The sequence below is a fragment of the Neopelma chrysocephalum genome, unplaced genomic scaffold (assembly GCF_003984885.1).
Source record: "Neopelma chrysocephalum unplaced genomic scaffold, ASM398488v2 Primary Assembly neopelma1_188, whole genome shotgun sequence".
NCBI classification, from domain to species: Eukaryota; Metazoa; Chordata; class Aves; order Passeriformes; family Pipridae; genus Neopelma; species Neopelma chrysocephalum.
In genome coordinates this window covers 1,091,606-1,119,515 of record NW_020897850.1, presented here as the reverse complement: position 1 = coordinate 1,119,515, position 27,910 = coordinate 1,091,606, and the positions used below count along the sequence as shown (strand labels likewise).

The 27,910-nt window shown below is 39.5% G+C and overlaps 1 protein-coding gene across 1 annotated transcript in view; it reads left to right on the top strand.

The window, feature by feature from the left end:
- The window catches only part of LOC113976907 (potassium voltage-gated channel subfamily KQT member 1-like), a 456,224-nt gene that overhangs the window by 36,182 nt on the left and 392,132 nt on the right, over positions 1-27,910 (top strand). The window contains exons 5-10 of the mRNA XM_027702550.1: positions 2,608-2,704; positions 7,246-7,386; positions 14,220-14,330; positions 15,912-16,007; positions 16,823-16,951; positions 17,997-18,159. Of these exons, the coding sequence (XP_027558351.1) occupies positions 2,608-2,704; positions 7,246-7,386; positions 14,220-14,330; positions 15,912-16,007; positions 16,823-16,951; positions 17,997-18,159 (737 nt within the window). The remainder of the gene's footprint in view (positions 1-2,607; positions 2,705-7,245; positions 7,387-14,219; positions 14,331-15,911; positions 16,008-16,822; positions 16,952-17,996; positions 18,160-27,910) is intronic.

Below are 27,910 nucleotides of genomic sequence, written 5' to 3'. Positions count from 1 at the left end.
CACTGTTGGGGAACAAGAGTACAGAAACAAGGCATATGAAAAATGGTGGGAATGCTGAAGCCAAATGGAAAAAACTAAATGTTCTGTCCTGTATAAAACATCAAACAGCTCTCCTTCTGAGACAAGAGAGTATTACAGAACATCAGTTTATTTAAGAAGTAATCCAGACAGCACTTAGCTCGGTACTTTTTGAGTATGAGTAATTACTTTGTTTAAAGAGTAATTATGCTTTGGTGGATTTGTTTGGCACAAGTAACTCATACTGTACATGAACCAGAAACATTTGATGTCTACAGTGTTTGTTCAGCTTGCATCAAGCACTGCAAGCTTGTTTTGGGAGGAAAAGTGGATAAATAGAAGAAAAGAATGATAAGCTTCTAACTTTAATTGCAAGACGTGCTGCATGTTCTGTTACAAGCCTCTGATTTCCAGTGCAATCTGATCACTGGGAAGTGAGAATGTACAGTACTATCTAAACTCTCTAGCTGTGTAAACAAACACTGGAGGGAACTGCAGGTATAAAGCATTTTTAAGGTAACTCTTACCATAGAACATTAATCCTTACACGATAATAAAGACTCACACGAGCAACATGAATGTGATTTATCAGCTTGCATAGGAAAAGAGGAGGGTGAATGTGAAAATTTTAAAGACTTTTTTGAATTCAACTAGAAGTGTAGGAAGGGCTCTTATGGAAAGGCCTGCTCTGTGTTTATGTGTGACCCAGTTGGATTTGGGCTCAGTGCAGCCTTTCCCAGTGTTCAATCACACAGTCACTGTACTACATCTCAGAATGCTCTGACAGAGAAGCTTAACCCACACCTCTGCAGTGTTGTTATTGCTCCACTGAAAAACCATCAGGGTCAGGCAAGTCTTTAGTTCCATCAGATTTCCTCAGAACTGTGACGTGAGTGAGTGTTGTTGAATTAGGGAGGAATGAATCTCATACACCTTGTCTTTGCTGTTGTTGCTTTTAAGGTATGCTGTGAAGGTCCTCTTTGGACCTCCCTCAAATCCCAGCAATCCCAGAAAACATGGGTGTTAGGTTGTTTACTCGTAGAATGAAGTTCCAGGCTCCAGATCCCCCAGGTGTGACAGGTTGATATTTTGCTCACTGCAGCAACCAGTGAGACTGGAGCTGAGCAGAGTTCCCAGCAGAGTCCTCCAACCTTCTCACTGTTTGAAGGTCACCAAATTGGTAAAAGAGGTCTTCATTCCAACAAGTTCCTTCTCCCTTTTCAGTGGATATGCGTTGTGCATGTTTGGGGGCTATCTGGATTCTCTTGTTCACCGTCATGTTTTCTAAAGCTCTGTTTGTAAAACTGCCAGCCTGTACCATGCATGTCAGCACTTGGCAGTAACACAGCTGTAACCAGCTTGGATCCAAAAGACAGGAAAATCAAGGTCTAATTGTGGCATCCAGAGATGTGTCTAATGATTGTTACATGTAGATCTCTCCCCTCCTGACAGGAACAACCAGTGAGCAATTGCACTGTGTAAGTCTATTGGTGCTCACATATTTGGTAGCCTTGTAATTCTTGAACTCGTTTTAATTAGCAGGTTTTAAGTGAATCTTTAAAAGTTTCCTGCTAATTAAAATTTTTATTCCGATGGTGTATCAAATAAATAACAAACCACGTACCTGGTCGCTGATATGTGATTGATAGTCAGGGTTATTGAGTGCTTTCCAAAAAAATGACAGCTTTTGATGGTTTGACTGTCAGCTGTGAGAGCTCAGAACACCTGCTTTCTGAATAAAGGAAAAGTTGGGTGTTGCAGAAAACAATCTGCCTTCCCAGAGTGAGTATCACCAGTGGCTGCAGGATGGCTGAGTTTCCAGCTTATAGGTGTAACCCAGAAAAATGCAGCCACAGTGGACTGGAAATAGGAAGTCTGAGTTAAAAAGCAAAACCTACATCCACAACAAAATGTTAAGGGTAGATAAAAAGAGCCAAAAACACTTTTAGTGAAAAGTTTTCACATAGATGAGTTCAGCATGTATCCTTTCCTGCTCTTCACTTGTTTGTTTCAGGGATAGGTCACTAAGATGACTGTAGGCAAACAAAGTTCATTGTCAAAAGTATGACTAAATAAAATATTTCCATGGAATAGAATTACACTGAGGAACCATATGGACAATTATTTTTCATTAGTTGAAAATATGGAGATTATGATTCACTTATTGTCCTAAAAAGACATAGGACTTTATCTATTTCCAATTAGAACATTTCTGTAACTCACACAAGAAGGACTTCAGTGACACCAAGTTTGATTCATATTCTGCTTTTGGCAAATAGAGAAAAAAGTTTGCTCCTACTTGTGTTAGCAAACCTTGAAGCACTGGTTTTCCTTGGAAAGGAGGCATTTGACAATCAGAATCATATGAAATACGCAATTTCCCCCTGAGCTTCTTTGTTTTTCTGTTAAATAATTCTTTTCCTATTTTTATATACTTGACTATAACAAAATCTAAACACAGAGTCTACTGAGATGCTTCAAATGCTTCAAATGTGAGATGCAAGCCTGGCCAGGGGCATTGCTATCACAGCAGTCAACTGTGGGTAGATGGAGCAGTATTTTTTATTTAATGCCCTGTTTTTCTTGCAGGGGCATCCGATTTCTCCAGATACTTCGCATGCTCCACGTGGATCGACAGGGAGGCACCTGGAGACTTTTGGGATCAGTTGTTTTCATCCATCGTCAGGTACTTGACCTTTAAGGATCCCCAGCTTTTTGTTTTCTTTAGTAAATTCCTTTTGTGGACGTCAAATCATAGTCTGCTTTAAGTGAACTTCTCTGTTGCAAGAATAAAAATACTTTAAAAGCCCACCATGTGTTTCTTTCTATTTTTAAAATAGAATTTTTAAAATTCTTAACTATTCAGGGCAGTGGATAACAGGGTTTAAGCATCAGTTTTGGGTTTTTTTCTGGAATTGAACTGCTGTTCTCTTTAATGTTATCCTTCAGTATAATTTATTAAATGCAGTTATGTGGGCTGCCTTTTATATTGCAAATATTGTCCACTGTCTTCATGGAAGATGTGTTCCTTGCTTGGTTGCTGCATGGAAAAAGAAATACTAGCAGAAAAGTAAATTATTTAAATAATTCTATTTTCTCTGCCTGAATAAGGAGTTTTCAAATGCATTCTATAAATAAAAATATGAATTATGTTATGATAACATGCAAGAAAAGTTGCTTTCTTAAGGGTGTAGTCTCAGAGGTGAACTAAGTTTATGTGTCTGTTAAAGCTTTGAAACAATTGTTCTGTATAAAAGCCCATTAAGCAGGAAAAGCTTAGAAGTTTTTCTGCAGACTTGAAAAAAATTCTAGTTGCAGGCTTCTTTTGGAGTCTTCACAGAATTTCTGTAGCTTTATCAGTATAACAGAAACTTATAGCATTAGCCTTTAAATTTTGCATATTGTACCACACTGTGGAGGGCTAATACTCTGCTATTAATGTTCACATCAGACTTCTAAGGGTAGTTAACTTATGCTTTATGAGTGTAGATTTGTTCCCCAGATACTAATAGTTACATATTTCCACACAGACATTTTAAAATTTTCTATTTAGAAAACTTATTCTGCGGGAGAGAACGGGAGGTGCTTAATCCAAGTGATTAATTTAATACCACAATTTAATTTTCTTCCCTTTATCCCCCCCCCCCTCCCAGTACTGCAGGAAATTTTTTGTCCTGATGGCTGTGCAGCAGTGATGCACACCAAAGTGCTCCAGTATAAAGGCTCCTTTCATACTGTACAACAGGATGACTTTTAATGCTCCAAGTCTGTGTGGTCTCCATTTATTATGCTCACATTGCCTGGATATCTAGCTAGGGCAGAGCTGATATCCAAATACACTTTCTCAACATTTGCTTACAGAGGTGTTTGAGACGTTTTTTTCCTGTGGGTGTTCAGAGTTTTAGTCAAGAATCAGGAAATACTATCTCCAAAATACGACTCTTAAATCTTAAATGTGACGAGCATAAATATAAGTTCAATGATTTAAAAGGAAAAAATAAAACAAACCTTGGAGAAGTGCATTTATGAGCAAACGCACCTGAAATTCTGCTACCCCAAAGAAGTGATTATGATGATAAATAAAACTCTACAGATCTGTAGTACTTGTCCAAGCAGATCACCCACTAACACATTAATAAAAAAAATATCAAACACACAGTTCTGTATTGACATTGGACAAGTGTAGCTGAAACTCTAACACGGTAACCTTTATTCCCATCCAGTCCCTGAAAGAAATTTTTGTTTAAAAAAAAACCAACAAAAAAACCAAACCAAAACAAAAACACCTCAGCTGCTTTTTCTTCGCTGGCAGAGTACAAAGTCCTCATCTATTTTTTGAGTTTGATACTCTTTCAGGAAAAAATGGGGCCCGTAACCATTAAACAATGTGAGAAAATAAATCCCCATTTTTGTGACCTGTGAAAATGGCAAGCATCTGTACCTCTGTGGGCCCAGAGGAGTGCAGTGAAGTTGTCACCAATGATTTCCATGTGTTTTGGAATTTTACATATAGCTTTATTAGCTCACTCAGGCCCAGTTTGGCTCTTCTATTTTCAGCAGGTTGAGCTTATACAAGGATTTCTCGCCAAAAGCAACAAAACATGATTCAATATGGTATGTGGTGATGGAAAGACATGGAGAAATCAGGCAGCTTACTGAAAAACTGAGTTAGCCAATCTACCTTCAGCTTTTAAAGCCTCTCGCTTATTTTTTCTCATCACTCACCTTGTCTTGTGAGATCTTCTACTGCTTTTAGGAGGGAGTTGAGATTTGGGATTTCCTTGTATTTTTCCCAAGTGTTGAACTTTATATTGTGTGGTCCTTATTGTAACTGAAAATATAGATCTATCTAAGTTTTCAAAATTGTGGTGACTCGACTCTCTCAATATTCAAATTTATTTTATTTTATTATTTATTAAATTCAGTATGTATGAGATTGCTGTAATTGTTCTTATAATTAAACATAGGCATGTGTTACTTTTTCTCCCTATACATATGTAACACGGAGTGCTGACATTTAGAAAAAGACTAAGGCAATTATACTTTCATCTGGCCTTTACTTAAAAAGAGTTCAGTCTTTAGATGAATAGCACTGGAGCTGAGGGGCACCAGTGGAGAAATAAGCTGAGTAGTCCTGTTGATAATTCAGCCACTTTGAAAGGATCTCATAAGTCTATGCATAGCACTTCTGAAAAGCATATCTTCCTGCCCGCTCCCCAAAAAGCCACTTAAAACAGAAATATTCCAATTATCATCCACTCTCTAATTCTGTCCTCTGAGACAACACTGAAAGCAAGCAGAGATGGACCCTCCTCCATAACAGGTAAAATCTTTTAACCTCTGAGATGTCAGCAACGTGCCAGGTGTAACTAAGAGATTTTTGCTGACGTGGAAGGAAGTCACAAATCTACCAGACATGAAAGCAGAGTGTTTTCTGTATAGGCAGGCAACAGGAATTAGCCTCCATTTCTGCCGTGGTCTCCTTTGCATCACAAAACTTACAGTCTCAGGTGTTTTGCAGCTTCGTCTGGCACTGAAAAAAAACCACTGTGAAGGCAAGTCAAAAAGTTGTGAAAAATTACAGAGATCCAAATAGTCAGTGACACACATTAACACAAGGAGCTTTTCAAAGCAGTGAAGTCATATCTGCAAGCACACAGTGAACCATTATCATCAGATAAAGATGAGAAAATAAAGGTGACCCGCACAGAAATCTGAACTACTGAAACTCCAGCTTTTATTTCCTCTTTCAGCTGCCTTGTTTAGCAAACAGGCCTGCAAAAAGTTAAGGCTTGAATTGAAAGACTTGCCCATGGGCCAAACTAAATGCTATCAAAGTTCATTATTTAGGTCATTATTAAATGATTAGAGGAAAAACACCTATTTTGCTTTTTGCCAAGATCACTTAAAGACTTGCTGAACCCAGATTTTAATTAATGCTTAGGAGAAGGAAGAGTATGTATAGTTCCTGCTGCTGAATGCAGTTACTAGATACCAGGGATACCAGCTTTTCCCAGAAAGCTCTTTTAAGGAAGTGAAAAGAAAAAAATAAAAAAGAAAATCTGAAGGAAGTTTAATGATAAAACTGAACCTTTCATCACAAACAGTTTAAAAAACATGGGTAGAGTATTGCAGGAAATCTGTGAAAACCTGCCATACTTTAGAACTAGAGGCAATCCTTCTTAGACAAATTTTAATTTTAACTTTATCTTATGGGAGTATTATAATTTCCTTATTGGTTTGGGTGCAAGGAAAGAGAAACAGAAAGAGAAACCTTAGGGAAGATGCCAGTGAAGACGAAGTACAATGTTTCATAAAGAAGAGATGGCTAAATATGTGCAAAGAAAATATAGGAATAATGCATGTAAACTTTAAGGAATTAAAATAAGTTTTTTTCCCTCATAACTAGGCATTGGATTTTCCTGAGGGGTATGTGAATATCTCATTTGAATACAACATAGCCCTGCTTTTTTAAAAGCTTTACAGGTTTTTGCATCTGGGACACCACACGTTTTGGCTTGTTTAAATGTTTCCTGAAGTCTGTAACAATCCTGCACCGAAGTCACCTGATACAACCTTCCTGTCCAAAAATCTGTAGAGAAAATTGTATATTCACAAGAACTGCACCATGCCCTAACAAAAGTCTCTTCTAATAAACTGCCCCAGCCTTGCTTTTCAGCATTGAAGTAGAGGTTACACCTGCCTAACGTGTTTTATCTTAAGGTGTTATTTTATCTTAACATGAAAGTGTTTAATCTTAAGCAATCTAAACATCAGATACACAAGTTCATTGCTTAGATATGCCCATAATCACATTACATGGTTGTTATTTCTTCACTGTTATTTCTGTGTACTGTTCAGAAACTGCATTTCTGAAGCTGTTTTGATATTTTAAAAATGTTTAGAGAATTAGTATTTTAAGTGGACAGTTAAGTGGAATGATTTCCATTCACGAGGCATAATTAGGAGAGATGTCCCACTCTACATTTAGCTGCCCATATGATCTCATATTAGTGATGGCTTTTTGAACCCTTTAGCCTGGTATGAATCGAAAACAAGTTACTGTGCTACCTGTTTCACTGGAGGCAAGTTTTATATCTGAAATATAACAGATTAATTTTTCTACTGTGATCCAAAAAAAACCCCCCAGATAATTTACAACATTTTACAATGATAGAATATGCATGATGCAAACCTGATGTGCCTGTTTGCTTTCTCTTTCAACAGGAACTCATAACCACGTTGTACATTGGATTCTTGGGGTTAATTTTTTCATCCTATTTTGTTTATCTTGCTGAGAAGGATGCAGTTGATGAAGATGGAAAGACAGGTTTCTCCAGCTATGCTGATGCCCTTTGGTGGGGTGTGGTAAGTCCTTACCAGTCAAATGCAAACAGTGCATAAGGTTTTCTGTTGAAGTTGTAATATTTTTTTTTTAAAATCTGGTCTTTCTTTCTTTGCAGAATGTATTTCTGTAGGAAGGCTCAACAGTCTTTTAAGAAGGTTACAAGAAAGAATGCCATACACACAATTAAATTATTTGGGTATTCAATTTTGTTGTGGAAGCAGGTCAACAAGTCATGAATGTTTACAGAAGTAAAACGTCCACATCTCATAAGAGTGTAAATTTCCTCCAAAACCTATACTACATCTTTTAAACTCTACTTAGTTATCTGCAAAAGGTGCATAACTTTAAAAGTATATTCTGTATGCAGAAGTGGGGTAATGACTTTATTATTTTTGACTAGTAACGCAGACTTTTATGCAGGTAAGAGTTTCCTGTTGGCTTTTTTTTTTTAAATGAATCTGCGATTCTCTGTGAAGGTATAAATAGATCCATCAAAAGCAGCTGGCAAAGCTTCATGGATTCACCAAATCCTTTGGATATCAGTCATCAGTCAGGCGCATTTTGTGAAAATCTTTGGTGAAATAAAGGAAGAAAATACCCTTAAAGTGGAACAGGGCTTTTGAGACCATTGTGTTACTATCATGTGCATGCCCAGAATCAGCTGGAAAAGGAATAGAGAGCTGTGAAACAGAATAAGAGACCAGATTGTTTCTAGACTCCCTTCATATGGCTGTTCTCATCATATTTCTCATTGTGACTTAAGCTTTCCTTCTTTACTAGCTGTTGCATAAACCATCCCTTCTCTTGTGGACCCTTTTCCCCACTAGAGAACCTCACGAAATGAGGTTCTCACCCAAAGAGATCCATCACATCAGTGTTAGTGACAGAGAAAAACGAGAGGACCAGAACAGATGCAGAGCCCCCAACTTCCAGAAAAAGAAGGATATATTTCAAGACTCTATACTGGATTTGTTCTTAGATAACAGACTTGGAAAAATGCCAGTTATTGGGCCATAAACCAATTTTTTCTCCACATCCAAATAAACTGGTCTGTCAAAGCAGACAAAATGTTCCTAATAGATATATGTTTCTAATCTTTAACTTGGACGCTGCATAAGCCTCTACTTCAATGAAGTATACAGAAATGTAGACCATATTACATGTAGCCTGAGTTACCACTTTTTAAGTGGTTCTGTATAAAAATATTTTAAACATTAAATTCCTGTTACTGGGTTGTCAAATATTCATTTCATTTGCAGAGTGTCACCTCTGGCTGTGCAAAAAAATAGTACAAACTAAGAAGAACCTAGTAAAAAAGAAAAATCCACTAAATGGCCAGATGGACCTGGTTATCTAAGGTGCTGGGAAGAAATGAAGCCACGAATTATCCCATGCAACGATCACTTGTAAAAATCCTCAATGGAAATATGATGGGATTTTCAGAATATAAAATCTCATGGTTATAGATATGAGACAACCTCTGGCTAGTGCAGGGAAATAATAAATGTATCAGAGGCACAGATTGTGCTGTAATTTAGGAGAAAAACAATTAGGGTATAATTGAAAGATACCCTGTGTCTGCTTTAAGGAAACAAACCAGTACACAGGCTCACTTATTCTTTTATTATTTGAGCAGTTCAGCTCCAATACCAGTGTTCCAATGGAACACAGCTCCTGTTCTGGCTTTGCTGATGGTCTGGCTGAATGGTCTGTGAAGTACATCTGATTAAAAGTGGGGCTCCTTGGGGGAAGTTCAGCAGCACCAGGGACTCCTGTAACAGTTTGTGCTAGTTCAGCTACACCCATGAGAAACAGCTTATAAATTTTTCTAGCATAGTGAAGTTCCAAGTAAGTTTGTAGTGTCTTTGGATTAGAATGACACCAGTGAAAGAAAGGGAAAGCATATAGTTTATTAATAAGGAGGTCTAAACTTATAGTGACTCATGTTGGCTCTGCACAGTGTCTTTGGTGTTTCATAAAGTAAATCCTAGGCCTGTAACTGCAAAAGGCCAGAAATGCCCAAATTCAGACCTGAATTGGGGGGAGGGGGGTTGGAAGAAGAACTTACCAAACAAGGTACAGTGGAAAACAAAAGAGGATTTCCAGCAATGAGTTGGGAACTAGCCCTCACTTTTAGCATCCAGTTCTGTCCACGTATATTCATACATGGGTTATTTCTGCATTAATAAAACTTCCATGTGAACCCAGCGCACTTTCTTCTACCTTCCTTTCCTGCTTTTTTTTTTTTTTAAGCTCTACTTATTCAGAGCTTGCTTTATGAGCTGCATTGAATACTTAGCTATGGATTACAAAATACTTTTAAATGCTAGAAACTACAGCATTGATTTGAGAAAAGAGTCAAAAAAAAAAGAAGGTCAAAAAAGCCAGGATGTGTTTATACAAGAGTATTTTGGACTTCAGGAATATAAAAGGAATTCAGTTATGAAGACCAACAGATAAGTTTAAAATGCACTTTATTACCTTGCTGAGAATAGATGGCTTGGAATCTGTGTTTCAAAGTGTATGTAAAGGCCATGCAAAGTGTTCAATGGGTTTTGTTGTTGTTTTCCAAAACTTCACTTGTTTTGTGCTAACAGCAAGACAAAATCAGCTTCTCTTTCTCTAGCTGTGTGAGGCACATGAAGAACACTGTTTAAATTGTTTTTTAAGCTTTTCAGGCATCTAGGCCTCCTCAGCATTCAGTGAGTCACGGTGCAGGTGCAGTTCACAGCTGGGAACAGTGACAAAGGACAAAGTGAATCAGTTGCTTTTTCTTTTCAAATCTTCTGTAACGCAGAAACACAGATGTGGAGTTACTAGGGAGTGAAATTTGATTTCACTTTTGCCTTTCAAAACTAAACCAGAGGGGGAAAAAAAAAATCTCAGTAGCAAGTATTTGAAAGTGTCTGACAAAAACCACAGAGTGTATTATGGGGAATATTTTGCTTTGAGTAGAAAGTGCAAGCTTGCTGAACTTGATACAAATGACCTGAAAGGTTTAAACGTGAAGAAAAGAAAAAATAAAGAATGGAAGAGAGTTGGAATAAGATGCTATCTACATTCACCTGCTTCAGTTAAATGCAAAGTTGTTTCACCCAGCTTTGCCAGGCAAACAGGTTAAACTGCAATAAAATATCAAAGACTTGTTGTACTTTTCATGAAGCCACTTTCAGAAGTTATAACATGTACAACACATGCAACAGCATTTCTAACAGCATGGTCAGGCTGCCAGAATTGCAACCATGTCACAGCAGTTTTCCTGTCCTTTCTGGGTACTTTTTCTGGAGGAAAGAAGGAGGACACGTGGGAGGCTTCTCTTCTGTTGGCCCTTCCACGCTTGTCTCTTGCTGCTGGTAACACTTACTGGTCTTGCTGCAAACTCAACTGTTCTGTACCATTGAATTTGAATTAAATAGTTTCTCCAGTAAATTGGTGTTAACTGGCAGAGGTACTTAGGATCAGTTGCTCAGAATTTCCAGTAGTAAATTTTCGTGCCAGAGGTACCAGTTTGAACCCCTTTATATTTAGTGTGTTTTTTGAGGTGTGCAGTTCTGACTCTTCACACTTCAGGACACCTGCCTGTCTTAAAGCATCTGGGCAGTTCTGTTGACTTCGACTGAATTTGAGTTTTTCCCCTTTTGAAGTGTACAGATGTGTTTTCAGAGCCTGTGTTAGAGCATGTGCACACCACCATAAATCTGTGTTACAAAGGAGGTGTCATTTTCCAAAAACCACATTCAATATTCTCTTCTCAGAGATACTAATAACTTTTGGATGTGCAAGTAGAAAAAAAAAAAATCTGTTGTGATTAAGAAATCCAGAGAATTACATTATTTATAATCCTTTCCATATTCTATGTACTAATTAGATTACCAAGAAGGCATCCTTTTAAGGTAGCCAGGGAAAAACTTTCTGAGACATGTTCAGGCACCTGCAGGAATCTGCCAGCCAAATGCTTGCTGTAGAGATGGAAAATTCATCTTTTCTGTGGTTACAGCTTTCATGCTGTCTTCCATAGTAACACTGAGGCAGCTCAACATTACTGCAGTTTGTTTTTAAGCCCTGAGTGCTGGAGAAGTCAGAAAAAAAAAAAAAAGAAAAAAAAAACCCAAACCAAACAAACCACCCACAAAAAACCAAGAAGCCTTTCATAAGAAAAAAAAGAGAGGAAAAGGAAGGAAAAATCACAGACTTTAAGGGGTCATCTGGGTGCACTGAGGAGCTGAAGTGCTGTTAAAGAAACACTGCTTTAACTTCCTCCACTGCCCACTAACACATACTGCGTTTCAAAGCTGAATTTTGGGGGGTCTGGTTTAATTTTGGGGACTGGCAAACTCATCTGTTTGTACTGCTGGTAGTACACAGCACCTGAGTCACTTCACAAGCCACATTAAATCTGGGCAAACACCTGGAAAGACAGAGTTCCTGCTGAGAGCAGTTTACAGCTCAAAATAACAATATTCATGCGAAGATATAGATTCTACAAAGTGAACTTCATCAAGTGAGAAATTTGTGATGAATAAACACAAGCCTAACTTCTTTTGAACTCGGAAAAATTAAGTTTGATAGTAGTTGGTCATTTTTTCCCTGCAGATATTTCTTCCAGCTCTCTGTAGAACTGCTCTGAGAGGAGGAGGAAATATATTCTTCTCATGCCTTTATTGCTTGATAGCTTCTTCTGAGAAGCCTATTTTTGCATAATATCTAAGCATTTGTCAGCAAATTTTTCCATAAAAGGCATCTTCTTTTGTAGTCAGTGTAAATTTACATATTCTTTTCAGTCTGTGTTGGCTATATTTCTGCTACCATTCAAGGCAAAGTGAAGGGAGGGGGACTAGGTTTAGGGCTGGGGCTCCCAAGTAGAAGTGCATTTTTTCTATTTAAAGTTCTCCCCAGTGGTTAGCATTGGTGACAGAATTCTTCATTTCCTCACCAGAAGCCTTTCACTTCTCAGGGAGCACAAGCCACATTTCTCACACCGTTTTATGGCAGCATCAGAGCTCTGAGTAGGCTAAAAAGCCTTAATGGCTCTGGCCAGGCACACCAGGGGTCACCCCAACACCCTCATGACTTATTTAGGCTCAGCCCTGGGGTTTTTTTTTTGCTGCCTGAGCTGTGCTGGAGGAGAGCTGGTTCCCAGCTCAGCCACGCTCTGGTGAGCTGGATCTCAACCCACAGTCTGGCTTCCATACTCAGCCTCAGACATCCCTCACTACCTGGATATTGCTGTATGACTGGGATTCTTTGTTGGACACAGTCACTGTCTGAGTCTCTCCTACTCTGAGCCTGTGCCCAGAGTGGTGAGGCCCCTGCCTGGCCCGATGTAGGATTCCCTTGGCTTGCCTGGGGATCCTCTTTGGGATCAGCTGATTATCACCTTCTGCTGGGGAGCAGCTGGCCCTTGTTGATGGACCATTCTGATGGACCAGCCTTCACCTGAACTCTGATCCAATTCTTTACTGTCCACTGGGCTCATAATGAATTCTCTTCCTTCCTGCTGGGGTTCATCAGGAACAGCACAAAACCCCCATCCTGCTCAGGTCCTTCTGCCTGTGTGATGTTCCAGGGGTGGCCTGTCACCCCCACAGTGATTTAGTCCCTCTTCAGCAAGTCCCTACAGATCCCGGAGCTGTGTAAGCACATGCCTTGCTTAGAGTGGAGGTGGGGAGAGGTGTTGTTAAGGCCCCGGGGGCACTAATTGGCCTAATGACCCTGACCAGCATCACCAGTGGCCTCCAGCCACACCCTGGGGCTCTATTTAAACTCAGCATCTTCCTACAGGAGAGGTGGTTTTTAGCTTAGCTGTAGCTGTGTCTGGATGTGGAGTCCTTTAATCCTGACTTTTACCTGAGGACTAATATTTTGCCAATGCCTCATCCCTGTGGACCTACATGCTGACCACTGTACCTGATCCTAATCCTGACCTGTGGATGGAATTCTTGGCTTAATGTCAGACCTGCCTTGTTGCTAAGATACTGCTTTATACTCCAGACTCTGGATTGGGTCTGGCTGCACTTTCTGCTTCTGTTTTGCTTGGCTGCTGTGGGACCAAGTCCTCAGTGGAGAAGTCAGGATAGGTAATGTAGCCTGCTGGGTACATTATCTTCCTTGACTTTGGGTTCCTTTGTGCCTTAGGGAGTACCTGGCCTCTGGTAAGCAATGAGCAGATCCAGGTATAAGCATCTTGCGGCTTAAACACAGTTTTGAGTGGCAAAGTCCTCTATTTGTTGGGGGAGGAATAAAAGGACTCAGCTGTGTTCAGCTCTTGGTCTACTGGCAGGTTGGTTTTGGGAGTTAACATGTCCTGGAATGGTTGTGTGTTCCTTTTCTTGCCATGAAGGTTCAGCTGGGATGGTGTAAGCTCTGTCCCTTTTCATGCCTGTCAGCACAGGGCTTCCCCTGCCTCACCCAGTGTGTGCCTGACTGCAGGGATGGGCAAATACCCATGTGTTGGTTGTGTGCAAGTCGGTGCTTTCAGGGCTTTCTTCTGCCCGCCGTGGAACTACATTTTAAAAGCAAAAGCAGAAAAACTGCAAGCCTATGGTTTCAAGCCCACAGGGCCAATTCTTGCAGTTTTGGAATGGTGGAAGCAGCCAGCTACAAGCTGTGAGAACAGTCATCCTACACCCAGACTACTGTTGCCTCCAAAACAGTGGTCAGCTGTGAATGTCTGCTGAAGAATGTAAAACCAGGATAAATCAATGTTTAGGGTAGTCCCATATCCAAACACTGCTCATTCATAGCTATCTCCTGGTATTTCTCCAATTTATTTCTCCTTTTGTTCTCTTTTCCCTGCTTTTTGGAGAGAAAAGGTACCCTGTTGCACTGAAACAGATGTTTGTTTCTGGCCTAGGTAACTGTCACGACAATTGGTTATGGAGACAAAGTTCCCCAGACGTGGATTGGGAAGACAATAGCTTCCTGTTTTTCAGTATTTGCTATCTCTTTCTTTGCTCTGCCAGCGGTAAGTAGAATTTGAATCTGTCTGACTTAGGTACTTTTAAATTGGTGCCTTTGATAGGAAATAACAGGGTTGGATGTTGTGCACACACACATCCCCAAGTGTGTGTTTGTGTGTCTGTAAACATCAACCTGCTGGGGACATCCAGAGGAGGCCACCAAGATGCTCCAAGGGATGAAACCCCTCTCCTATGAGGAAAGTCTGAGAGAATTGGGATTGTTAAGCCTGGAGAAGAGAAGGCTTTGGGGTGACCTAATTGTGGCCTTCAGTACCTGAAGGGAGCCCACAAAAAAGATGGAGAGAGACTATTTCCAAGGGCCTGGAGTGACAGGACAAGGGGCAATGGCTTCAAACTGTCAGAGAGTAGGTTTAGATTGGAATTAGGAAAAAATTCTTCCCTGTGAGGGTGGGGAGGCCCTGGCACAGGTTGCCCAGATAAGCTGTGGCTGTCCCATCCCTGGAAGTGTCCAAGGTCAGGCTGGCTGGGGCTTGGAGCAACCTGGGCTAGTGGAAGGTGTCCCTCTCCAGAGGTTGGAACTGGATGAGTTTTAGGGTCCCTTCAACCCAAGTGATTCTATGATTCTGTGAGTGAAACTTGCTGTATCTTTACAGCAGTCATTTTAGACAAAGGTGGCCTAGAAAGGGGGTAAGAATAACTTCCACTATTTGAAGAATTGAAGCTATTCTGGTCTATGAGTTGTAGAGGGGTTTTTTATCAGCATGTTTGTGCCAGAGGTGACTGCTTCTTTGTTTCTGTTTTGTGATTATATGATATCAATTGGTGTCCTGTGAAGACAGGAACAAAAAGAACACTTCTATAAAGCAGTGGTCTAGGAAACTGCATCTGCCATCCTATGTGGTGCTATAGAGATCTTTGGGCTTTTTGGATCTTTGAATAACCAGGGTGAGAATGAAGACAACAGCATCGAGGCAATTAGATAAGACAAAGTATTTCTTCAGTAACTATCAATTTTAACCGAAATGTTGAAATTATTAAGCATGTCTTTGCCTTGTTTGCTTAGTTTGGCTGGAAAATCAAACTAGGTTCTGGCTTTAGTTGTGGGAGTGGTTTTTTTGTTGGGTTTTCTTTCTTTTTTTTTTTTTTTGCTGTGGGGGAGCAGGTGGGTTTGGGGTTTTCTTAGGGAGGGTTGAGGAGGTTTTTGGAGGACTGGGAAGGGTTTGGGATTTGATTTTTTTTTTTTTGTGGCAAGGAATTAAAAATAAGTGCAAAGAATAGCTGAGAATCAGTCATGTGACACTGTCATTTGCTTCTCCCACCATTGTGTAGGGTTGCCTTTGGAATGTGTCTGCCTCTATGAATGTCTCTGACTCCTGTAGCCTGTTGTTCACACCACCAAACACATGCTGTTTATTGAAGTTATATGATGCCAGTATTGATCTGCTCAATTTCAGATTTATTTGATGGAATAAAGAAATTCTGCTACTGGGACATTTGAAAACTCATCATTTTTCTTTTTCTCAGAAAGTCTTTCATAAAATGTCTGTTTCTTTCATATGCTAAGTGTTTGATTTAGGTATGTGAAGCCATATTGGAGTCTGACTAGGAATTTTGGATATATTTAGGGTATTTTGGGGTCCGGTTTTGCCCTGAAAGTACAGCAAAAGCAACGTCAGAAGCATTTCAACAGACAAATCCCAGCTGCAGCTTCCCTAATTCAGGTAAGGCCCCTAACAGTAAAATACAGAGGAGCTTATTGGAGAAGGAGTGTGGCCTAGTAGTTCAAATACTGAGAATCATGGTTCCTAGATTATGTTATAAATCTATAACTTGTGTTTAACCACTTAGTCATTTTGATCCACTTCAGTCACTAGAGAAAATTAGATAATTGCCTGTCCTCTAAGTGAGCATAGGAAGCTGTGCTAACCTGATATTCACAGGCATGAGGACACTAACTGGATACAATGAATATATGTGGTGAAATAGTAAAAAAAAAATAAAAAAAATCTTCATTATAATATTTAATTCATAACCTCCTTTTTATATTCTCTTAGGTCCTGTGCACAGGTGGTGAATGCGTGTACAAACACACACCTCTGTTTAGACAAATGCCCCAAGATAACAGTCTATATGATAATATAATGAATACAGTAGCATGGTGCACAAATATTGAATGTGTGGCACAGTGAAGGAAAAAGGAGGCAGCAGCATCCAGTGATGCTTGTGGGGATTCACTTCCATGAGGGTTGTTTTGTCTTGATCCCCCCTACACACACACTGTGGGCAGGGGTAGAAGATCCCTGAAGATCACTGTGTAATATGGGGAGCTGTCCTGGTGCAAACCACATTCACCACGGTTATATAGAGGGAGGAGTGTATTTTATTAGTTATGGTGTATAGTCAGACCCCTTTGCAGCTTGTTTACCTTGACTGAGTAAGTTTTGCTGTCAGTTCGATTTGCAGCAAAAATCTGACTTGCCTGCCTTAACAGCGGCTGCTCGTTCGCTGAGATTATTGGGTTTGGGTTTCGTTGCAGACCCTGTGGCGGTGCTATGCAGCAGAGAAATCCTGCAGTTCCACCGCGACGTGGAAGATCTACGTTACACCCCCAGCGCAAAATCCCAAAAAGTCAGCAGCGCCATCTAGCCCCAGTCTGAGAAAACAGGTAACGGAGGATGGGCAGAGCTCGGGTCTGTGCTTGCCTTTAAATCTCAGTGGAATAACTGGACAGCTAAAACACGCTTCATTGTTTTCCTCATGCCACAGCGTGATTGGCTGCGTTTTCCTTAAAAATATTCCCGAGGGAACTTTAAATTGCCTTGGTGGGCACCCCTTTGAAGTCTCCCACGTTCTCAAAGGGTGCTGTAAAGCAATGATGCGTTCGTTTTGCGTAGTAGTTCATACAAGAAGAAAGGAGAAAGATAGTTTAAAAACTTATGTTCGCATTCAACATGTGGCTGACAAGTAGTTGTGCTTTCCTGAAGTACTCCCTGGTACTTTTATTTGGGGCTGAGTGTAGAAATTAGGACAGATTCCCTCTGTTTTCTCTATTTAGAGGAATTTCCTGAACATGTGAAACCTGACCCTCCCTGTGAACTGCTAAGCCTAATTTAAGAGCTAAGCCATGGTTCTTTTGTCTGTTACCAAAGGCTCATCTTCTCTTATGTTGATCTAAACCTTAATTTTTTTGGTTTTTAAGTGCCAATTGCAGGGTGTTTATTAGGCTTCTTAAATCAGGAGGACTGTATGGAGGTAGGAGGAGGAATTTATCTTCTCCTGATGTGCATAAGTTGGCCTTTTTGGTAAAAGGTGACTTTTTCTTCAGTTGAAAAAGCTGCACAGGGCGTAGTTCACAGTTCAAAGTCTACAGGTATGCCTAATTAAAGCTTTAGAAAGATGTTACAGCCAAGCTGATGTGTACTCAAGTGATTAGTATTTTGTATGCCTTGAGTTTTGGTACTTGAGACCTGTTTTTTCAAAATGTGCTGGGTGTCTTCTCCTGAGAATCAAATTCTTACCAGATCTTGGTTGATAATTCGGAATCAGATATTTTGAAAACAAAGGTTCTAAGCCTTTCACTTAATTTCAGTTTCATTATTTAAATAAAAAAACATATGACCTCAAGTAAATTTACTGCATATGAGGGTCACGTGTGTGCTTGTCTGTGTTTGATAATATCTTCTGACATAATTCCATTTCTACCACCACAGGCTAGAAGATACAAAAGAAAAGGAAAGCTGGGATGTGGTAATGGTTCTGCACCTGCAATAAACCCGGGAGAAAACTCCTTGTCTGTTCCACAGATCACTTATGATCATGTTGATGAACAAGAGCACAAAAAAGATGTATCTTTCTACATTGATGAACCTAGAGGTAATTTACTTACATTGACTTTAGCATTTTTCTTTTTTTTTTTTTTAAGAGATGATGTTAAAAAGGATTGACTTGCTGAAGGGAAAATTTCTCACCCAATCAGTGAAGCAAGATGCCTCCCACCAATGATTGCATAACAAAAGTAGGAACATGCAAATTTAGATTCATATTGTGTGAATATCAAGATCTTTCTTTGTTTACCAAATTTAAATCAATTAAAATGTTGGCTATATTGTTAATTCTCCTTTTTTGAATTATTTCAGAACTGTGTGGAAAGCTTCCTCAAATCTGCCCCACCTTTAAACTTTATCTCACAGAGAATCTGAAGGAAGGGAAAAACAAACCAGGAAAAATATTTTTCCTTTTTTTACAACACCCTCTTAAACATTGTGCAAACAAATTGTGATAGGAACAGCTGAGTATTTTTATGCCTACATCAACCAAGAGGTTTTTATAAGTGGGATTTTTTTTCTTGCTTCATTTAAAATATTGTATGTTTCTATAAACGATGGGTGTATTTCAACCTGAAAACTGATTGAATTTCAGTGCTAAGATAGTTACTTTGTTTGTAAAATTCTTATTTGTAGTTAAGTTCATAATGGAAATGTGCATAGGAAATGGTATTGTTTACTATAAAAGAAGATTTTTCTGGAAAGCTAGTTTTTCCAGTGCTGTGTTGATGTCCTTTGTCTGATGGGGTTGGGGATCTGTTCTGGTTCTGCTAAAAGGGAGAATGTTTCCTTGTAGTCTGTGTTCCATACCTAGAGGCTTACAAAGCCTTGCCAAGTTTACTGAGTTATCCAAAGATATCCTAGTCTAGGGTATGTTATGTCATGATTTGAGTTAGGTTTTCATCTGTCTTCGATAAACCTGAACATCAACTCCGTATAAAATTGCTGCTCTTACATCACATTGAAGCTGACAACAAAACTTCAGCCTGGACAGAGGATGGTTGTGCAGTCTTGACATGAAGGTTTATTTAATAAAAAGTACTTCAAATATTTTTGTCCCCCAAAAGGCAACATGTAGTGTACTGAACACAATCAAAAGTGGGAGTTTCACTGGGTTGCTCTGACTTTATAGAGTTGCTGGATTGTCAGTGCAACCTGTGCGATCCATGCTGGAGCAGTCAGATGTGGAATAGCAGGATTCTGAGAGCTGTGGTATATTGAGGCACATCTGTAAGGGACAGTAACATCTGGCTTTCACAGGGAGACCTTCAAGAGGTTTCATGATAACCATGAAGGGCCACTGTAGAAAGGAGAGCTTTCCTTCCACTGATGGAAGTTTCCATTCCCCCCTCATGCTCATCCTTGTGTTTGATGCTCTGCTGTAAATTTCTAACCTGTTACTTCGAGGTCAGGCTGCTTTTCAGCAATTGTGGTATTTGAATTGTTGTTTGCCACTTGCAGTGCTTTTATGGGTTCTGGGAAAGGGGATGAAGGGTGTGATATTTATAAACAACCTGTCTCAGAATACTGTGTTCATTCTCAGCGTTTATTGCAGCAGTGCAGCTTCCCCTGCTGACCAAGTAATAGCAGATTTCACTGAGTGTGTTTTGATATTTTGGTATCAGTCAGTGCTGGACAGAAGGAGCAAAGTGTTGTGTAACTTGTAACAGCACTGTAGACCATAAGATGTTGAGGACTATGTTGGCTGCATTCAGGACTCTGCCAGTGCACGTTTATTCACTAAAGCTTTGTTGTCTGAATGGTCATAATTAACCTGAGGAAAGCTCTTCGTCACAGGAAAGGGGGTAAAAAGACAAGCCTGTATCTCTTTCTGCTTGGTAACAGGAAAATGAAAGAATTTTCCCCCTTATTCTGAAAATGTTTTCTTTTAAGCTGGTCTAAGTTATTCTTGTTCTGAGAGACAGCCATGCATATTATTCCCTTCCTGATTAATTTTTATCTATTTTTCATTTTATTTCACATTTTGCCTTAGCCAGTGTCAGGGGTAAATCACACTTAATTTGATTTTTCTGATTCATTCCTTCTGTTGCAAAGCTTCCAGGAATGTAGTTGGCAAACTCAATTGCTCAATTCACTGAACATTCTTGACACCTCTAAAAAGTTTAAACCTGATTTCTCGCAGTGAAGTTCTCCTTGCCAGCATTAATAGGCTTCTATTCTTGGAAACTGGAAGTTTAGAGGCTTCAAGCCTCTAAATGGGGTTATTTTTTTTTCCTCTCAAAGCTGAAAGTAGAAAAGGCAGAGAAAATAATAATAATAAAGGTAATTGAAAAGAGCCATGATAGCTTCTATTTGAGTGTTGCTATAGTGGAATATTTTATTCATTGGTTGTGGGGGCTGGATATTTTACAGATGATGGGGAACTTAGATGTTGAATTAGATCACATTTACTATATCACTTTTCACTAGGAGGAGCAGAGTTGTTGCTTTAAAACAGCTCTTCTATTCTGCTGCTGGGGTCAGATGTGAGAGGGACTGTAGGAAGGCATGAAACAAATGCCTGTCAAGTGCAGACAACAGAAAATTCCTTGTTTCCTTGCAGAAATAGATAGAAATGTAGTTAAAATATCCTTGATAAATGAGGAATTTACCTTAATTCAGGAACTGCATTATGTGTGTGCACTTTTTTTCATGCAAATAAGATTTTTCTTATGAAATCTTGTTCATGTCTCCGTGTCCACCCAGAATCCTCTTGGCTTGCTCAAAACTTGCTTAGGAGGCTTATCTTTCCAAGCTGGGCAAGAATGCTTTCCTTTTTTATACAAAGAAGGTTTTAGAAAAGGGAAATCTTAAAAATAATGTTGATCATGTGTTTTATGAGATACTTGTGTATGTGGAATAAGAAACAGGTAGTGGATAGTGCATAATATAGAAATAAAATCTTTGCTTACCAAAAACGGTGGAACTTAGAAATAAATGCTTGATAACCTGACAGGAAAACAGCCCCTGATTTCTGCACCGTGCATGGGGTTCTGGGTGTGACTGATTTAGGGTTCTCTGTAACACTAAGAACTTGACCATTCTTACAGACATGGAAAGGCCAAAATCTTCCACAATAATAGTTTCCTTGTTTGAAGTCAAACCTCTCGCAATTTCTTTTTGTAAAGAAGTTAATAAGGAACAACTCAAGCAAACACAGATTTTTAGAAGAACAGTTCTAGAAAATGTGATGTGGAATCAGAGAATGCCATTGTCATAGGATGGTTTGTGTTGGAAGGGAAGATCATCCAGTTGCAATCCATCTGCCATGGGCATGGACACCTTCCACTAGACCAGGTTGCTCCAAAATCCATCCAGCCTGGCCTTGGACACTTCCAGGCATGGAGCATCCACAGCTTCTCTGGGCAACCTGTGCCAGGGCCTCCCCACCCTCACAACAAAGAATTTCTTCTTAAGATCTAATCTGAATATCTCCTCTCTTGGTTTAAAACCTTTCCCCCTTGTCCTATTGCTGTCTGCCCATGTAAAAAGTAACTCTCCAATGTTTTTACAAGCCCCCTTTGGGTACTGGAAGGCCACAATGAGATCAGCTTGGAGCCTTCTCTTCTCCAGACTGACCAACACCAGCTCTCTCAGCCTGTCCTCACAGGAGCGGTGCCCCAGCCCTCAGAGTGTCTTTGAGGTCCTCTAGTGCAGTTTGTTTCTTTTTCCCATGCCTAACTTCTGCTTCTGCTGAGGAACTATTTCATACCAGGGTGTCTGGTTTAATATTTTCATCCTCACTTGAGTTTATATCCATAAATCTTGAAATCAATCTTCACCTGTACTTTTGTCAACCACTGTGTGTGTACTCCCCTGCAGCAGCATCATTTATTAGGATGACAAGACATCTATGAGCACTCTGGCATCTTTAATGTGCCTGTAAGCTTTAAAGAAGGCACTTAAGTGAGTGGCAGGTCATAGAGACCGATCCATATAGAGGGAGAATAAAATTTTGGTGTAACCGAATTTTTTCTACATGCATTTTGAGCTTCCTCTTCAAATAACAGCTATTCACTGCAAGGTATGCTTCACCAAATGAACCAAACAGCTGTTTCATAATGCTTTTTATTAGGGAGGAAAAAAAATTATAGAAATTTGAAAGTTTTTTAGACCTTGAACATCAGCCTCCTGGGACAACTCCAGCAGATGGAATATATTATTTGCTGTCAGCTATTGTGGGTTGTATACACAACTCATTATTGTTAAATTTGTCAAAGTCACAAGACTCTCACAGTGATAAATCTCTGCTGGGCTAAAAATAAATTTCCCTGTTTATCACTGTGCTTTTCTGTTTGCATTTTGGAGTTTCTTGTATGCTGGTGTATGTGCAGTTTAAAGCAAAACTTCACAGGAGTAACTTTTTACCAGGAAGAGGGAGAGAACTGTAATTTTCTATGACCCCCTTAACTTTGTAAGCCCTCTCATATAAAGTGTGTAATACTGTTAATGTTGATTTATTCTGTCTGTAATGCTAGTTTAGATGCTGACATTCCAGCATTCACCTATCTAGTAATATGCTGGTTGTTCCTAGAAACTGGTTGCATTTCCCCTTGGGAAAAAGGGCTGCTTTCCCTTAATGGTGTAGATGGATTACAATCTGCAGTGCATATAAAGAAGCAAACACTTTAAATAAAGGGAATTCATAGATTCCAGTGCTGACAAGCTGAGAGAAAGGTGAGGAAAAACATATGGCTGAAATTACCAGAATAAAGCAAACACCAAAGTTTTTGAGGGTCTTGCACGACTGTCAGTAAGTCAGAAAAGCATAAATATAGAGATATGCTCCAAATCAGCAGTGGAAGGTATCCAGATACCATGCTTCTGAAAAACATCATGCTCTAAGGAAGGTGAGTTTAGCAGATGCTGGTGGTTTTGCTGTGAGAATTTGTGTTCAGCATGCAGCTGTTCAGCTTCTGCATTTGTCAGCCAGCTCAGTGCTTGTACTAATGGCACTTTCCTGTAAGAGTTGTGGAAACACCTCTTTGCCTTTACCAGAAAGTTTTCAGTCTTTGCTGCTTCAGCCCTGGCTGTCCTGAGGGAGAACATTCAGTGAGTTCTGTGGTTTATCTTGCATGGCCAAAGCGGATGGTAGGACCAGGGCTGGGGGATGGTGTGAGGGGAGATGGAGGAAGAGAACAGCTGCCTCTGTCAAAATCACTCTTACTTCTGATTCAATCTGGCAGCTTTTGAGGTTTAAAAATTTATTTTTGTTCTGCACTTATTCAGCTCCCCGTGGTGCTTGATTTAAGACCAGAGTTTGGATCACTGGTCACACCAGACTTTGTACCAGATGTTCCCAAAGACCACGGGAGTGCCCAGTGAGAGAAGGTATTTGCAGCTCTCTCAAACTTTTTCTAGACACTATATCAGCACAGCAGTGAGAAAACAATAATTATGAGTTGCAAAAGAGGGCATGCCCCAGAACAGATGTTTTGCTGCCAAAATGAATATTTCAGATAACTGTTAAAACATTAAAAATGTAGAAAATTACAGAAGCAAATAAATTATATATGAGTCAATGTGTTGAGTAATAATAATAAAAGAAGCAGCTTTTTAAAATGAGATTAAATTGTCCTCATAAATTGTAAACTTTTGGTCAGCTGTTTCATGGAACTGATGTGGCCCTGGTAGTTTTTGCTCTTGGATCCAGAACATACAGTCTTGCTGTGTAAGGCTCTGGGCAAGAGAAGGAAGGAAGAAAATCCAAGACCCTGTCATTGGGGTGTCAAGGGACTCTTGGTGTCCAGGGTTACTGGACTTCAAGAATGGAAAGTCAAAGTTAATAGATAAGGTATGGTAGAAAGCAAGATTAAGAAGTGTTATACTCAAAGTTGTCTATATATATATATATATATATATATATGAGTATGCACATGGTATAAAAGTAGAATTAGAATTTAGTGCTAGAATAACTGAAATCTTGGTCTGATCACTATTAGTCCAGATCTAATTGTTACAAAAAAGAATCAAATGCAATATGTTTTTTTTCTGTAATTAAAAAGTTGCAATAATAGTAAAAGGACAATTAAACCTGTAAAATCTACTTTTTAATTTCTGTTTGTTTTCCTGGTATTTATGATCCTCCAGTTCCTAAGGTGTCACTTGCTGCAGGCAGAGCAGGGGAAGTGGTACAATGAGTTGTTGAAATCTTGTGTCCTTAACAGAGAGGAATATGAAGTTTGTGGTGACAGTTTCTCCTTTCTCTCCTGGGATCCACTTGGGGTCACTTAAAAGTGTTTCCTAACACATTTTTACATATTTTTTCATTGCTGTGCAGCAGGTTTTGGCTGAATTTACAATACACGTTCTCTTTTATGTGTGTGAAATAGTATTTCTTTGTTCTCTGTTACCCTTAAAACCAGTTTTGTCCTGCTCCAGGACTGCATTTTTGTTTTAACTGACCATTAGTGAATTGTTTATAGCTGTGGGGTCTCCAGTGCCAAGCCTGTGCCCCATCTCTTATCTCATGCCTGTACTCATAGACTGCATCCTGTGTTTCCACTTCTCAAGGCCTCTGATATTCTACCCAGCATGTATTTCTGTAAACTGTGTCATTATTCAGCTGTAAATATCTCATCCTACTAAAATAACTGCTGGAGATAGGGAAGTATGGTTGTGCAACACAAAGATAAACAAAAGTAAAACAAGCCAGATACAGACACCTGCTCAATTAGAAAATTGCTGTCGCAGTTAAATCACTTAATGTCACTCCAGGGAAGGTCTGGACAGAGCAGGCTGGAGAAGGAACCTTATTCCTGAGGTCTTGCAAACTGAGTACAAACCTTAGGCTCTGTTACTAGCAGTGCTAAGACAACACAGGGTAATTCAGGAGATGTAAGAGCTCCATGGTGAATTCACATAAATATCCCAAGCTACAACTTCTGCAAAACGTAGGAAAGATGAGAACAATCTGGATAAATTGTGAGCTTTTTCTTAATGGCCTAAACTTGAGATGAGAGTCTGTGCAGAGTGGAAGTTTGACCCAATTACTAACCATAAAGTGTGAAGACAGCAATGACAGGGAACAGTTAATACCTTTTTTTTTTTTGTTTTCACTGAAAAGTAACACTGAATTTGCTAAAACAGGCACTACGAGTTGTGTAACTCGCTATTATTTGATTTGGTGTGAGGAGCAAATCAAGTTAGAAGGGAAGAGAAAGGACTGGACAAAATACACTGAAGTCAGGTTGGTTTTAGTTATCTGGGCTTGCAAAGCAAACAGCTGAAGGAGAGATCAACAAGAACCTGAGAGCCACTAACAGCAGTGATGGGAGGCTGGGGAGAAGCAGGGGTCTGTGAAAGGGCACACAGCATGTGCTTTGAAATGAAGGGAAGGAGGAATTTCCTTGACAACTAAAGGTACAATCACCCTCTCCCAGGAGCAGCTGTGAGATGTTTTCAGGTTTGGAGCTGGGCTCTGAATTTGAAGGGTGGCCCCTGAAATAAGATGGCAAGCACCCAGCCCACTGTTGGTGGTGCAGATGACAGGCTGCCCATGGAAGGGAAAGGCCAGCAACAGTTTTCTGTCCTGGCACTGTTGTGCAGGAGCAATTCCTGGATGTATTCAATTTTTGAAAAATAATTGCTGAAAAATTGTTGAATGCTTTGAAAAATAATATTGATTGACATATACAATGATTTTCAGATAAAACCCAATAGTTAATATGTCATATAAGGCATTTTACATTTACATCTGAAGAAATTTAAAATACAAAATGTCTGTCCAACTAGAACCATCTACAGTTGCTTTGCATTGCATAGTAAGTCAAAGGAGATGATACATGTAATCTCAATAAGGGTTATATATAAGTGTATATAGATACCTAAATCTAAGCAGATTGATGTGTAATTAGATGTAAGTGTAAACATCTAAGTCTAAATAGATATCTAGTCTAAATAGATTTTCTATAGGATAAGTGTTAATACATAATCTAAATACAAGTGTAAGCAGACACAGGCTACATAGATACAGAAGTGTAAACATAAAAGTGTAATATGAGATAAGGTTGAATACATAAGCTATACAATTATAAAATCAAATATATGTAAATGTGTCTATGTCTAAATAGATCTAAGTGAAAATAGGTAAGGCATGTGAAATACTTAATTGCATAGGGAATAGATGTAGCTGTGCAAGTTTAAATGTCTCTGCTAGAGAAGGGTGTTAAAACCCTGGTTTGTAGAAAGGACCACCCTCTTTTATCTTTTGGGGTCCCTCCCTCATCCCTCTTGCAACGTTTCCCCTTTACTCCAGGTGCAGAGGTGGGGGCTGTGGGCAGGGGGATGTGCTTATAGGGTGTTTCTTTAATTAATATGAGCATGCAGCACAGTAAGTGAGGTAGGATATAAGCACTGGAGGTATTCTGGCATGGCGAGCCATGGGATGAAGTCGCTTTCCTTGACAACTAAAGGTACAATCACCCTCTGTCAGGAGCAGCTGTGAGGTGTTTTCAGTTTTGGATCTGGGCTCTGAATTTCAAGAGTGGCTCCTGAGAGAGGGTGACAGTACCTTTCCTTGTGAAGGAAAGCACTAAACCCCTGTGTTGGATGTACAGATGACAGGCTGCCTGGGAGAGGTAAAGTCCATCAACAGCTTTCTATTCTGTCACCTTTTATGTGGGAGCAATCCTTGGAGGTATTCAGTTTTGGAACGTGGCTCCAAGAGAAAGAGGAATTTAAAAAGAAAAAAACAAATCCACAAAAAAAAAAAAAGAGAGAGAGAGAAAAGAAAAACAAACAACTAAAAAACAACCAAAAAAAACCCCAAACACAAAAATAATTAAAAACAAAACAACACACAAACAAACCAGTCAGTAAGAAGGAAATAAGTGATAGGGAGCATGAATTGGTCAAGAGTAATTATGCCAGATTGGGCTTTTTTCTTTTTTCTGTGACAATGTGCATTTCAAATAGGAGAGAAGCAGAAGACAATTTCCATACTGATTTGAGTCACCCTTTCCTGTATCATCTTTGTATGTGCATAACCACAGTATCTGGATTACAGCCTAGAAAGCTAGCTCAGGCTACTGTAAGACAGATGAAACTTGTTGGAATGTGATACTTAACAAAATATTTACCAGCGGCTCACCGCTGAAATGACAAGAGTTCAAGAGTTTTTGGTGCTTGGTGCTATCAAATAAGCCTATCAGTGGGCCAGATCATGGATTAGAGTGGAATTTTTATTCAATATGCAGTTGGTATTGACCTAGAAGTGGCTGAGAGCACTTTGGAAGACAGCCTGTGGATGCTTGTGCAATTGGCTCCTGCCTTGCGTTCCCCTGCTAATCCTGTGTCACTATTTCCCTGCAGTGATCTGTCTCCACACTTTTGATATCAAGCAGCTGCTTGACTTGGTCTCTGTTCTGTTAACCAGCTGTTTATGCCACAGTGTGGAAGACATAACTCACCCCTTAGCCCTGAGGGATGTGTTGGGCTCAAATCAGCCCCTGCAGGCACTGCAGCACCTGCCCTGCTCGAGGTTCCATGATCCAAATCATTTTGGAGAAGCAAAAGACTAGGAAAGAAAAAGTAGGAGAGAAGGGAAAAAAAAATAAAATTAGATTTAAGGTTTCCCTTTTTATGGAGAGCTTGAACCCTGGTTAAGACCATGATTTTCTAATTAGTCAAGTATCTGTGATATTAAAAATTGTCATGCAGATTGTGCAGCAGGGAATGGGGAACTAATACATGAATGAAGGTTGTCTGGGGAAACAGTCTATGAAAATTTTAAAACCAGAGATAAGAATGTGATACACTATTTGGATTTTTCTCAGTACTGCAGAATTTCATCTCTTGTT